Source organism: Cricetulus griseus, chromosome 2 (assembly GCF_003668045.3).
Source record: "Cricetulus griseus strain 17A/GY chromosome 2, alternate assembly CriGri-PICRH-1.0, whole genome shotgun sequence".
Classification (NCBI taxonomy): domain Eukaryota; kingdom Metazoa; phylum Chordata; class Mammalia; order Rodentia; family Cricetidae; genus Cricetulus; species Cricetulus griseus.
The window spans coordinates 392,709,921-392,724,410 of record NC_048595.1 but is presented as its reverse complement, the minus strand read 5'-3'; the positions used below and the strand labels follow the sequence as shown (position 1 = coordinate 392,724,410).

General features: G+C 42.6%; 1 protein-coding gene across 3 annotated transcripts in view; it reads right to left on the bottom strand.

Annotated features, from left to right (window-relative positions):
- Arid2 (AT-rich interaction domain 2) overlaps nucleotides 1-13,811 on the bottom strand; it is a 133,022-nt gene extending 119,211 nt beyond the window's left edge. Inside the window, exons 1-3 of one of the 3 annotated variants that reach the window (XM_035440839.1) lie at nucleotides 13,535-13,811; nucleotides 13,330-13,423; nucleotides 12,087-12,184 (exon numbers count right to left, since the gene is read on the bottom strand). In XM_035440839.1, coding sequence (XP_035296730.1) covers nucleotides 12,087-12,184; nucleotides 13,330-13,423; nucleotides 13,535-13,626 — 284 coding nt within the window. In that variant the 5' untranslated portion in view covers nucleotides 13,627-13,811. Of the gene's footprint in view, nucleotides 1-12,086; nucleotides 12,185-13,329; nucleotides 13,424-13,534 lie in introns of those variants that run through there. The other 2 variants (XM_027396382.2, XM_035440840.1) reach the window with 2 other exon arrangements.
- Between the last annotated feature and the right edge of the window lie 679 nt (nucleotides 13,812-14,490).

Below are 14,490 nucleotides of genomic sequence, written 5' to 3'. Positions count from 1 at the left end.
AGCTTGCAACCTGTACCAATACACCCAGCTTTGATAGCACTATTTAAAATGATAATATTCTAAAAAAAAAAAAAAATTGTAGAACAGCTACTACAACTGGAAAAAAAGGTGGGAAATACAACACATGATCATGGATAACAGGGGACAATGGTAAAATTTGAGCTAAGGTCTGTATATTTTACAATTGAACCTATCTTAAATTTTCTGTTAAATCTCTGCTAAAGGGTTTTGTTTTCATATGTGTGCATATGACACATGGGTGAACATGCATTCCAAGGAACAGATTGAAGTGTCCTCAGGAATACCACCCACCTGCTGTGAGACACTGGCCTGCTGTTCACCAATTAGGCTGGCAGCCAGCTGGTCCTCCCATCTCTGCTTCTCTAGCACTGGTGTTCCAAGCATGTAGCTACCACACCTTGCATTTCTACATAGGTTCTGGGGATTGAACTCAGTCCTTGTGCTTGAAAGGAAAATGCTTTACTGGCTGAACTGTCTATTCTCTGAGACAAGCTCTCACTCTGTAGATTAAGCTGTTTAAGGACTGACTGTGTAGTTCACACTGGTCTCAAACCCTGACAATCCTTTTGCCTAGGTTCCCAAATGCTGAGATTACAAGAATGAACTACCAGCCCCAGGTAAGAAGACATTCTTAATTAGCATAAGATTAAAACACATAGGCACTACTCCTGTAAAGACATGAAATGATTAAACAGAATCTAGTACAATGTACTATGTCTACATGCACCAACAGATATAAAAAAGAAATTATAAAACAAATATAACTAATAACCAATCTGGATAAAGTGTGAATAAGAATTTACCAGGATGATGGTGCATGATTTTACTCCTAGCTCTTGGGAGGCAGAGGCAGGCAGAACTTTGACTTTGAGGCCAGCCTGGTCTACAAAGGATAGTCAGAGCTGTTATACAGAGAAACCCTGTCTCAAAAATCAAACAAACTAAACAATAACAACAACAAAGAATTTACATTATTGTAGCAAAGCTTTTTAATTTTTCTTTTCTTTTCTTTTTTTGGTTTTTTGAGATAGGGTTTCTCTGTGTAGCTTTGGAGCCTATCCTGGCACTTGCTCTGGAGATCAGGCTGGCCTTCAACTCACAGAGATCCGCCTGCCTCTGCCTCCCGAGTGCTGGGATTAAAGGCGTGCTTTTTAATTTTCAAAAGAGAAAACATGGCAAAAACAGAAAACTGGTATTCACTATGTTTCAACCAATGTGTAGCAACATGGGGTTACAATGACAGAGGAATCAGCAATGTGATTCTCTAAAGATATAAACTTGAAAGACTACACCAAACCCCACAAGCATTCTTGACCACTCACCCATTATTAAAGAACACACTTGGAAACACAAGCTACCAAGGTACTAACTTCAATTAAGAATAACCTCAGTGGTTAAGAGCACTTGCAGTTTTTCTAGAAGACCTGAGTTGTACTTCCAGCACTCATGCTGGGCAGCTCACAACCACCTGTAACTCCAGCTCTAGGGGATCAGATACCTTTGACCTCTGGGGGCATAACCTAAAGCACGTAGAAAACCAACTTAACACAAGAACAATCATGGAAAAAAGCCTCAACTCCAGGGTGACTGTGGACAAACAAAGTTCAGCCCTTCCTCTAGAGTACCTGGAGTTAGGACCCCAGATGTTCTCTGATATTTACTTGATTTTCTATATATTATGTGTTGCTAGAGAGAACCCAGGGCCTTGTGTGTGCATTTTTAACAGAATGCTCCTGCTGACATTATGTATGATTTTTTTAACATTGTACTTATTTAATCACTGGGTAAGAGACAAAATAAAACTTGACCCAAAAGACTTCATCATAAAAGATATAATTATAGGATGAGCAGTATCTTTGTAAGAACTGATCACTAGACTCACAAGGCAAACATTGCATGTAAGAACTCAAAGACCAGAAATACAAACATTTGCCATCCTTTACAATAAGACAACAACAGATTATGACACAATGTCATTCAAATTCTACTGCATAAGAAAACTTTTACCAGGGGGTGGTGGTGCACGCCTTTAAACCCAGCACTTGGGAGGCAGACACAGGCAGATCTCTGTAATTTTGAGATCAGCCTGGTCTACAAAGAGCTAGTCCAAAGCCACAGAGAAATCCTGTCTTGAAAAAACAAACAAACAAACAAACAAATAAATAAGAAAACTTTCCAGTTTAACCCTCCCTACATGGTAATGAAATTTACTGATAAACAAAATTTAAATATATCTGGAACATGGGATGTACATAAAATACTTAGCAACTGTACTCAGTGGAGAATTATAGATAATGTTCTGTAAAATGCAAATCAAGTCTATTACCAAGGAAGGAAATGGGAAGGCAAAAGTGACAAAGCGTGCTCTCAACACATGAAACATCGTTCCTAACTGGCAATTATGGCTGGCATGTAATACTGGGGGTTGAAGCTGGAGAATATCACTCAGTGGTAGAGTGCCTGCCTAGCAGGTGCAAAATCCTAGTTCAATCCCCAATATGAACAAAAAAGGAAGAGAGGCAGGGAGGGAAGGAAGAGGAAGAAGGGAATATAACCAGATTATGCCCCTCACTGCTTAAAAGGAACCCATAAGCCTCTAGAACAAAAGTCTCATGAATATAAAGAATTTTTTGATTGTTGTTTTTTCTTCTAAGATTAAATAGTAATTGTTTCTAAAATTTGAAATAATTGTTACATGCAAGCAAAGCTTTGAAAAATTAAAATACTGGGGCTGAAGAGATGGCCCAATAAGTAAGGTGCTTGGTGTGGAAATATGAGGACATGAATTTAGATTCCCAGAACTCCTATATAAAGCAGGGTGTAGGGGCTGGAGAGATGGCCCAATGGTTAAGAGCACTGGCTGCTGTGGTGATATCTTTCTTGCACAGTGGTGATATCTTTCTTGCACAAATAAAGCCTGTCTGGGGATCAGAGAATGGAGCTTGCCCTCCAGACCTCTATGGTTAGCTAGTGGCAAGCTCCATTCTCTGACCCCAGACAGGCTTTATTTGTGCAAGAAAGATATTACCACAGGCTGCTCTATCAGAGGACCAGGAATCAATTCCTGGCATCTAGACAGTGCTCACAGCCATGTGTAACTCCAATTCTAGAGGATCCAATACCCTCTTCTGGCCTTTGTGGGCATCAGGCATGCATTTCAGTGTTGTACAGACAAACATGCAGGCAAAACACTCATACACATTAAAAAATAAAACAGAAAGAAAGCAGGATGTGGTGTGTAACCCCAGTGCTAAGGCAGTGGAGACTGGGGATCCATAAAGCTCATGGGCGACAGTCAGACAACCTGAATGTGTGAGCTCCAAGTTCAAAGATAGAGCCTCATGTCAAAAAAAGAATGTAGATAGCATCCAAAGTCACCTGTTTTTACCATATGCACGTACACATACACAAACAAGTGCATGTATACACAATACACACACAGAAACATGGAAATACTGCATTAAACAAAGCATCACATTAGCACAGGTGTTTAGTTTCGGTGCTTTGTGATGAGGTAGTTCCTGACCCCTCCTCCACCCCACAGGTAATTTACACATGAACTTCTTGATAAGATGATAAGCACTGAACAAATTCAGTAAAACCAATGGTTTCTCATTTGGAAAGAAAATTCTCCAGTAAGAAAAAAAAAAAAGCAAAAAACTGATGGGAACCTTGTTTTTTATTTTTCAAAACCCAAGTTAAATAACTACAGTTAGGATGAGTTAGGATTTGGTGGCTCACTCATGCCCTCACCCTAAGTGAAACAGAGCTCTCCGTACCTTCTCTGAAACTCAAAGACAAAAGTGCAGGGTGTGTTCAGGCTCTGCTTGGTGACAGGTGCTGCTTCAGCAGGTGCCCAGAGCAGATGCCACGCAGAGGCTTTGTTCTGGATGCGACCCTGGCCAGCATGTTGGTGCCAAGTCAGTTTCTCAGCAACTGAATTGATTTCATTGGTACTTCGATCAACTGTTCTCAAACTTGGGCCAATAACAACCACCAGGGGCATGCTTTTTACAGTTTCATCTTACTAACTACTAAACCCACAAGTCAGTCTTACCACAAAAAGAACTAGATACCATTTGATACCTCAGACAGCAAAGCACCGCTTATGAAGCATGCCTACATATTAAAGCTGTGTGTTATCAACCTTTAGATCCAGCAGTTTTCAGAACAGGATGGAAGAACCAGATAACTAACTTCAGGAAGAAGTCATCGACCAAGTCCAGAAGTCAGGACAATTACCTCATTACTTCAATAAATAATGGCATATGGGAAAAAGAAAGGGAACTGACTAATAAGAAATAAGACCCAGTAGCCAACACATCAAAACATCACCTTCTCAGGTCCCATCACAACACACATTGGGGGTCAGTGGTAGAGTCTTGAACATACTGATCCTATGTTCACAGAACTACAGTTCTGTCACTGGACAGTGATGTTGAATACAGTAATTATTCCTAGACATCACCAAGAGTTTTCAGGCCCAACAACAGTGCATCACAATATACTTAGTCAAAAGAGCATGCATTTTGTAAGACCAATTACCTCAATTTACAACAGTAAATTGCAGTATAAGCCCAGTGAAATGTGTAAGTTTTCTAACAACAACAACAACAAAAAAAAAAAACACAGTTGACCTTGTTTCTTGAAAAGGATAGTGATCACATTAACATATAATCTAAAGGCTAATGAATCCAAGCACACATGGACATGAAAGATAGCTGAGGATATTTAGTAACTGTGAATAATGGAGAATTATATATGACAATGATTTGTAAAACATAAAGGGATTAAGGTGTGGGTTTTTTGTTTTTGTTGTTTTTTTGAGACAGGGTTTCTCTGTATTGCTTTGGAGCCTGTCCTGGAACTCACTCTGTAGACCAGGCTGGCCTCCAACTCACAGAGATCCACCTGCCTCTATGTCCTGAGTGCTGGGATTAAAGGTGTGCGCCACCAACACCCAGCTAAGGTGTGTTTTGAAAAACAAAATTCATTTCCAAACTGACAATTATAGCAGAGACTTAAAGACTGAGAGTGAAAACTTACATTTAACTCTTTTTGTTTTTGGAGGGGTGTACATTTCATTGAAAACTCCAGAGGGACATCACATCTTCAGTCAAGGATCTTGTGTGGCCTACACAGAAACTGAGCTTTCAGCATGGAGCACCTAACTCTTTTATTACAGGATACCAAAAAGTTTTATTTCCTATATGAATGCACTAATAGATGGATCTTCCAGAGAGGTACCCAGAAGTCATCATCCTCAATACATTACTGTATGATTCTGACCAAATGAAGTTGCCAGTTTTTTAGCTCTTCTATGGATAAGTGCACATATATTTATTTTAATTTCAAAAGCCAATATTTTTTATTTTTATCCAAAGTGTACACACTGTGCTGGAGAGGTGGCTAAAGAGGTGAAAGCGTTTGAACAAAGCCTGATGACCTGAGTCTGATCCTGAGGCCCCACATTGTGGGGAGATAAAACTCTCAAAAGTGTATCATCTGACCTCTACACATTTGCTGTGACACACAATGCACAATGAACAAATGAATGAATAAATTTTAAATATACTTGTAATTTCAAGTCATAAACTAACTAGAGATAACTTTAAACATCTCCCTTCTAAGTTCAATGAAGTCTGGCCCTTAAATTGTATCTCTGCTAACAGCTTTTCCCTAATATCAAAACATAAGATATGACCTCCTCAGTTTTCAAAGTCACAGAACTGAAAACACAAATTTAGCAGAACTAACATTACATTTGACACAATCACTATTCTATAAACAATAACTAACACAATTCTCCAGAAAAGTTATACAAATTTTTTAAGCTCAAATTTTTAATACAAGTATCATGTTTTTTTCTTAAAAGGCAGTCTCTAGTTAAAATAAACCAGAATTGACTTGCAGGGACAGCTAACCCAAATAAGAACCTAAATAGACAGACCCAACAAAATTAAAGCTATTATAAACTCTTTCCTCAGAAGAATGACCATGCAAATAAATATGTCTGAGACTCAGGGTTTTTGTTGTTGTTGTTGTTGTTGTTTTGCATTATTTATTTTGTGTGTCTGTGGGTATGGACGTGACACAGAACTCATGTGGAGGTTAGAAGACAACTTGTGGAAGTTGGTTCTCTCTTTCCACCAGGTGGGTCCCTGGAGGGAACCTAGGGTTGGTGGCAAATACCTCTACCCACTGAGACATCTCACTGGATCCCAAACTTAATCTTTTGCCATGGGTCTGAGACACAGCTCAAGCAGAAGAGTTGCCTTGAAGGAGGCCCTGAGTCTCATTCCTAACACTACCAGAAACAAAGATAAAACACCATTTTTTTTCTTTTCTGTATTTGGCCTCTAACACATCAGCACATTTGAGCTGTAGTAGAAACAGCAGAAAGCCCACTGTTTTCATTCTCTCCTACACTGATATCTTTCTCCCATTTGAGACTAAGACTACTGTTTGTCTTCCAGGCTCAAGTTTTCTTCTAACATTAAAACTGCAACGCATCTTTCTTTACTCTTCTTTTCCTGTCAATGAGCATAAGACAGTCTGAATACCCCCCTGCAAGAAGTACTATTCAGCCAGAATTACTAATATAATTGTGTACAACCACTTATAAAGATATGCAAATAACAGTGCCACAGGGGAAAATAAATCTATAAATCTAGGCCAGGAGAAGTGGCACACACCTGTGGTTGTATCACTGAGAGGCAGAGGCAGGATAACCGTGAGCTGAAGGCCAGCCTGAGACACAGAGTAAAGCTCTGTCCTAAATGTTTGTAAGTTAAATATATAGAAACTACATGAGTGTGTAATATAGAAATAGTCCACATTTTACCTATTTACTTTTTTTAACCTCATTTCTTGTTTAGAATTCCCAAACTGTGCTCGAAGAAATTTACTAAGTCTTCCTCAAACATGACATTTCATACCATATAGCACTATGGTGGTACTTGGAGTAAGGACAGGTAAGTGTGTGGTTCCTAACATGCTGCTGGAGAGTCACACACCGAAATACAACCTCCAAGTCCTACGATAAAGTAGCCAACTTTACATTTATGACTCAAAATCATTTGACCTTTTCTAAGAGGGCACATACTATATTTCAGAACACTGGTGTTTTATAATACACAAATATAAGTTTCTGCTTAGACTATGAATATTAAAGAATATTGGGATGGAGGTGGAGGCAGAGAGGGAATCTACCGGCTCTCACCCTCTCAGGCCACATGCCCCCCTCAACTCTTGACAAACCTGTTTTATCATGAATCTCTAGTAGGACTGGGGGAAAAAAAGCACAATAAATAGCCTTTACAAAAGAAAAAAACTTTCAAAAATAGTTTGCCTAAATTTATACACTAGGTGTCTGCATGTTGATGAATTAAAATGTCTTTCCTTGTCCCCTTCAAGTTTACAAGTAACCCACTCTGGAGTCTCCTGTAAAGTACCCATGAAAACGCCTGTTCCGTCGAGGTGCTCTTATGAAGAGTTGCTTCCAATCTGAACTACAATCCTCTCCTTCACAGCTGAGGCCTCAAACTTCAATGACAATGCCTATGTGCAACTTAGGTGGGCTAAGGATATATATAGCCCAGTGGTAGAGCTCTTGCCTTGCAGCATCCTGGAGGCAGGGGTGGGGGAGGAGTCTTATGAATTCACTTGTAACTAGGGTCAACTATCTATCTAGGAAAGTAAACTGACTGACTCTAGGGTGAGCAAGTGTATGCTGCTTAACGACATGGATTTTGAGAGCTGACATTAACCTGAGTTTGATCAGGTTTTAAACTTCCTTCATTCACTTTCTACTTCTACTTCCACAAGTCTCCACACCTTTCAGAAATGTAACATAATGCCATAAGACATCACTCAGGTTTGTTCAAAACAAAAGGACACAACTTATAAAATTAAACTTGAAATCCTCACATGAGTAAGTTACTAAGACACAGTTGTCCTCCCTGTCCCCATTATTATTTTATTACTTTCTTGACTAGGAATAATCTATTTATTCAGCTGTTTAGCAATTACAAACCCATTGTTACTTTATTCACTTACTGAATAATATTGAATATTTCCACTTTACCACAAGTGATTCATAAATGGCTTCCTCACTGACCTACATGGCAGACACTAGCTGACAATCCTAAATGCATTCATGTCATTTAACTGATAAAAGTTAACTGCTAGGAACACAACTACTCATGCAAATAAAGGACTTTTACCTACCAAGAAAACAAAACAAAACAAAAAAAAAACCAAAAAACAGAATTCACAATGTGACTCCCAAGGCACTACTGTGAATAGAATTCTACCCAAGCTCCCAATTATCTCCCAAGCACATGCATACAAAAAGAAGCAATACTGCAGGTTCAAACACAAGAAAAACAGAAACATGGAGTTTTCTACAATAAAATTTCAATGTCTAAGACAGTTCTAAAATTTCCAAGTTTTATAAAGAACACATCAAGGTAAGTTACAGCTGCACTATAATATTAGCTGCATTCTGGGTGTCTATAAAAAAATTCTCAGATTAAATGTTTACTTAAACCTTATAGCAAAACTTCAAACTCTTCTTCTCCCCCCGCCCCCAAGCCAGGGTTTCTCTGTGTAGAGCCAGCTGTTCTGGAACTCACTCTGTAGACCAAGATGACCTCAAACTCAGAGATCTGCCTCCTGAGTGCTGGGACTAAAGGCATGTGCCACCACACCCAGCTAAAACTTCAAATTGTTAATCCAAGTAAATTCCTAAGATTTAGGAAGCAATAGTTAAATTGTTCCTAAATCTCAGTACCAAAATGGGCAAAAAGTAAAATAAGTAAAATAAAATTCATCAAGTAAATAAGTATTACACTGTTCATAGATATACTTGCACCTTCCAATTATACTTTAATATATTTAGCCCATTTGTGAATAATAAACTGAAACCATAGTAGCATAAATTTTACTAAGCACATATAATACAACTTTTTGATATTTGAGTTTCTTCATATACAGAATGTATATATTCTTTCTTACTTATATAGACAGTCTAACAACAACTATTTGTGGAACACACTGAGATGAATATGCCAAGAAAGGTGCTAAATGGAAAAGAGGTTTCAAGCATTTAAGACCTGATTAAAATGTAATTTTAAATATAACATAATACTTTTATACACTGTCAGCAGGCACCTACATTTTTAAAAATTAAATATTAGTGTTAAATAATCAACTGCACATTCAATTTTAGACTGAGAATCTTTTAGTAAATAATCCAAAGTTGAATGAATGTGTATTTGATAGATTTAACCTAACTTTTGGCAGACTACAATGTCTCTATACTTAATGGCTATATTTGTAGCAAAAGGAACATAGAGCTGTTAGGACATGTGCATGACTAACATAGTCTGATCTTACTTGTCTGTAATAGTATGTAGCTATATCAAACAACACTAGTCTAACAGCTGTCCATTCAATTAACTGTACAACTACAGGGGAATGTAGGGAAGTATGAAACTTGTGAAGAGAGCTAACAATAGCAATGACAGTCTCACAGTATGTCCAATGAAAAAGCTCCAATTAAATATTATGTAGACTATCACTCTAAGTATTAAGTTCTTATTTCTCACTCATACTAAATCAACAGCTTGGGAAGCTTTTTATTTACCCTTTTATTCATATGCGCTCCCCCCACACCTCTCTCTCTCTCTCTCTCTCTCTCTATTTCTCTCTCTCTCTCTCACACACACACACACACACACACACACACACACACACACACACACACACCATACCCATGCCTTATTATTTTCTAGAGTTCCTATGGACCTCAGTAACTGCCAAGTTCTGTGAACTCTTCAGCATCAAATCTGAAGTCAATCTCTCCAATTTATGACTTGGAGAGAATAGTACATAGCTGAAAACAAAAGAAACCCACCAAAACACAAGGCATGATCTTCTTTCTCAGAAACCCTGGTATTAAATCAGATAGAGCAGAGCTAACTTATCAATCACTTCATTACCATTTCTTACTGAGAAGGCACTGTTATGGTTAACTAAGAGAATTACTATTAGAGTTTGGCATCTGGTCTGCCAATTCGGTTTTTTTAGAGGAAAGTGTAGAACACAACACATATCCTCTAATTGTAGAATATATCACTAGGGAAAATTCTATCAAGGTTGGTAGTACCCAATTTTTGATCATCCTATTTCTTTGCAAGTCATGCAAATCTTCACTTGGTTTTATTTTCCAAAACAAAATGCTTTAACTTTTTCTCAGTAGCCTAGCTACAGCCCTACAAAAGCAAACCTGGAGAGTGACATATGGAGGAACACAAGTTTAGCTAAGGACATAGTTTAAAGCAGCTTCTAATAAGAACATAAGGCCCAAGTTGACCTAAGAACAATGTAAATACTTAAAACAACTTTGAAAGTATCTGGTTAAAAAAGACTACCTATAAGTACAATTACTATTTGGCATAATCCCAAGATAGAAAAGACAGCAAGAAACAAAATACTTATAAATAAACTTTGTAAAAGAAAAGAAGTCCAAGTATTTCATTAATTATGCTGTTTGTTAATAGGAATGCAAATTTTACAGAAAAATACACATCTCACCAGTCACATATACCATTCAGAATTGAACACAGAAATTTAATCTAGAAACTTAAAAAATACTAGGCATAACTTTAAAATATACAATTTAAATATACAAATGTTTTAAATTGATTAGCACAAAGCCCTAGCATGTATTAGCATGATTCTCTCAGATCCTCTTACTATCCAAACCAGAAATAATCAAGTGACTATCACTATAAGTATTAAGTTCTTATTTCTCATTTTATTACTAAATCAACGGCTTGGGAAGCTGTTTTTAATTTATTCTTTTATTTAAAAGATACTCTGACATGTATACACACTCACACACACACACACACACACACACACACACACACACACACACACACCTGGTATTTTCTTGAGTTCATATAGAACTAGTAACTGACAAGATCTGTGAACTCTTCAGCGTCAAGTCTGAAGTCAATCTAAGGCAGCCAATAGGAAGTACACCTGTGCAATTACCCTGTTTCCTATGTCAGAATCCTGAGCGCTATACAGAGTAACTAGTGCATTTGGAGCAATACAAGACTCAAATTATACAGAAGCTACATTTTACAAAAATGAAATAAAGGCTATCTTATGATATCACCATTACCAATACTTATTAGAAGGAACTATTGAGATCATTATTTTAATTTTAAATTACTAAGAACACTGGGTAATCAAATACAAATACCGACTCCAAAACAAAGTACAATATGAAAGGATCTATAAAAGGAAATCTAGGAGGAAAAAAAAATCCTAAAAGTCACAAAATACATTATCTAGACTAAAGCATATACCAACTCAGTAAGAAGTTTACTTTTTTGAGTAAGCAGTCAAAATGCAAGGGAAAATGGAAGAAAATCCCAACCATAGTACCTGGCTTCACACCACCCCCATTTTCCTAAAGATGCTGAATATTTTCAAATTTCTCAGAAATTCAGTAACAAGAGTCCAAAAAAGTAACCCTGGTCAACCAATGTATCTACATTGTATTATTTATGTAAAAATATTCCATTGAAAACGCACTGAATAACAGTTCCAATACTTTTCCTTTAAAAAAAGAAATTCCGAAAACCAGAATTGTAGAGGGTTAAGGAGTTTCCAAAGAAGAAAAAGAAGAAAGACAAATCTTCCCACAGGTTACAAAGTTTCATTAAGTATCTTAAGACTTTTACTAAGCATCATCTTTTCTGGCCCTCAGTGACTATCAAGCAGTCAATAACAATGTCACAAAAGAATGTTTACAAGACAGGACATGGGTTGTCACCTGTAATGACTTTGTATGGAAAATGTAAATGGCCGTGTTTTAAGGTGAGGAAAACTTCAGCCTCCTATCATCTCCCTTTTTTGACAGTCAATGCTTCTCAGACTGAAATTACCAAGGGGTTGGAAATTGTTTAGAGCATAAATTTTGTTGTTGTTTAATCGCCCTTAAGTCCCTCATTTCCAAATACTGTGGAAAAGTCACCACTACTCACCGCAAGTAATACTGTTTTAAAGCAAAGGCAGCGTTAGAACAACTTCTGGGAAAGTTGAACTCTTCAACAATTTCTCCCCACTGATTCTTCTCAGAAACCTGTTAAAAACACAGGCACACTTGTCTGAAAGTGCCCAATCCAAGAAAAACCTACCCTAACTTGGGAGCTAAATTCCCATTCTGCAGAGATCTGCAGATACCTAAGGTATCAGTGGGTGTCTGGGGTCTGTCCACAAGAGTTACTAAGCCAGGGCCGCCTGAATCACTAGGTTTTCATCAGAGAGACCTGCATTTAGCAGCACTTGTTTTGTTTGGGGGGGAGAGGATTGGTGGGTTTGTTTTGTTTTTGAAGCCCGGACAATAACCAATCGCAAGTCCCTCTGTCGCCCCCTTTTAAATCTCAACGCGGTCCGTTTACACTAAAGAAGAAGAAAAAAAAAGTTCAAAAGGATCAATACTGCTCCGGACAGCGACGTCCGCGAGCTCTGGGGGGGCCGGGGCCGGGGCCCGACTCCGATCCCTCTCCCAGATCTCTCCATCTCCATAGGCCCTTCTTTGAGGCCTACAGCTTCTGCCTAGCCTTGAAGCCTAAGATGGCTATTTGCAGACAGGTCCTGCTTTCTTTTGTTAGCTGTGGAAAGCCAGGGCGAGCGGGCCGAGCCTGTGCCCCCGGCCGCCGGGATCATTTCGCAGCCGATTATCGATGTTAAACCTGCCCGCGCTAATTTTGAGTTGCACGAAAACTGCTCAGAGTCTGTGTGTCTCTGTGTCTCCGCCTGTGCTAGAGCGGCAGCGGCGGCGGCGGCGGCGGCGCGGCGGCGGCGCTGACTCGCAGGCGGCGAGCGAGCGGGCAAGCGGGCGCGGGCGGGCGCGGGGTTCGGCGGGCGGGCACCCTGCTCGCCCGCGCTCCCCCGCCGCGCCGCTCAGACCCCGCGGGGGCCGGCCGGACACCGGGCCGGGGGCGCTTTCCCGGCCGCCGGGCCGCCGGGCCGCCCGCCCAGCCCGCCCAGCCCCGCGCCCCGCCGCGCGCACGCGAGCGAGCGAGCGAGCCACCAGGCCGAAAAACAGCCCCTGCCGCCGCCGGGCCGCCTCCGTGCCACCGCCGGCTGCGAGCGCCGAGAACGCCGTGTGCCCCGCCGGTCGCCCCCCCCCTCCCCGGCCCCCGGGGCGCCCGCTCCCGGGCCGGAGCAGACTTTTCGGAGCAGGCCAGCGAGAGGGAAATACAAATTAAAACTTCCACTCACCTTCGCGAATCCGCCTAAAGTAGTGACTCTGGTGTAGAGCCCGTGAAGATCCAGCTCCTTCCCACCCACCGCAGGGATCTTCTTAAACGGCGACCTGCGGGCGACAGAAAGCCCCGCACTTGTCACCGGGACCCCCCGCGCCCGCCGCGGGGCCCCGTTCGCCCCGGCTCGCCCCGGCGCTCGCCCCCCCGGGTCCTGCTCTCACCCTCTGCTGTGGTGGAACTGCCGCAGCTCGTCCAGGAAAGCCAGTCCCTTCCTCCGCTCGTCCGGAGGCGCCTTCCCCGTCGAGTTTGCCATTATTTTGCCAAAAGGAAGGGCTTCCGAAAAGCCAGATCGCGCTTCAGACGCGGCCCCCGCTCCCCGCGCTCCCTACCAGCGCCCGGAGCCCATTCCTCGGCCGCCGGTGGCGGGGCTCAGTCATGGGCCGGCGGTGGCGGCGGCGGCGCGGCGGCGGCGGCGGCGGCGGCGGCGCAGGGAGGGAGGAGGAGGGGGAGGAGGCGAGAGGAGGGAAGGAGGGAGCGGGAGGCCAGGGGGAGCGCAGGGCCGGAGGGAGGGGAATTTCTAAAAAAGTTTAAAGAAACGGGAGCGAAACTAGAGGGGCAAGGCGACGGGCGCCGGCCGGGCGCGGAGCCGCGGGGCGAGCGCCCCCCCTGCCTCGCCGCCCCCGCGGCCCGGCTCTGGCCGCCTCTCAGCGCCGCCGGCCCTGGCGGCTCGGCCCGGGACGCGATTCAACATGGTGCTGCGGCCGGGGGGCGCACGAGGCGCCGGGGCCGGGCGAGCGGAGGCGAGGGGCCCGGGTGGCCGCAGGCCTGGGAGTTTCGGCGGCGGCGGCGGCGCGCGGCGGCGGGCGGCGGCAGCGCGGGGGCCGGGGCAGGCGGGGCCGCGTGGGAGGGGGAGGTCTGTGTGGTGGCTTGTGGAGAGCGGGGTGACAGCGTGGATCCGGCGCGCGGCTCCGCGGGGCCTCGCACACATTCACGCGCGCGGCGGCGGAGACGGCGGTGGCCACGGCGGCCCGGCGTCCCCCGGCACAGGCTCCGGCGGCAGCCGAGCCGCTGCGCGCCGCCGCGCCGGCCTGCCTGCCTGGCCGCCAGTCTCGCTCTCAGCCGCCGCCGCCACGGCCGGGCCGCTCGCACGACAGCGCCGCACAGCGCCCCCCGAGGG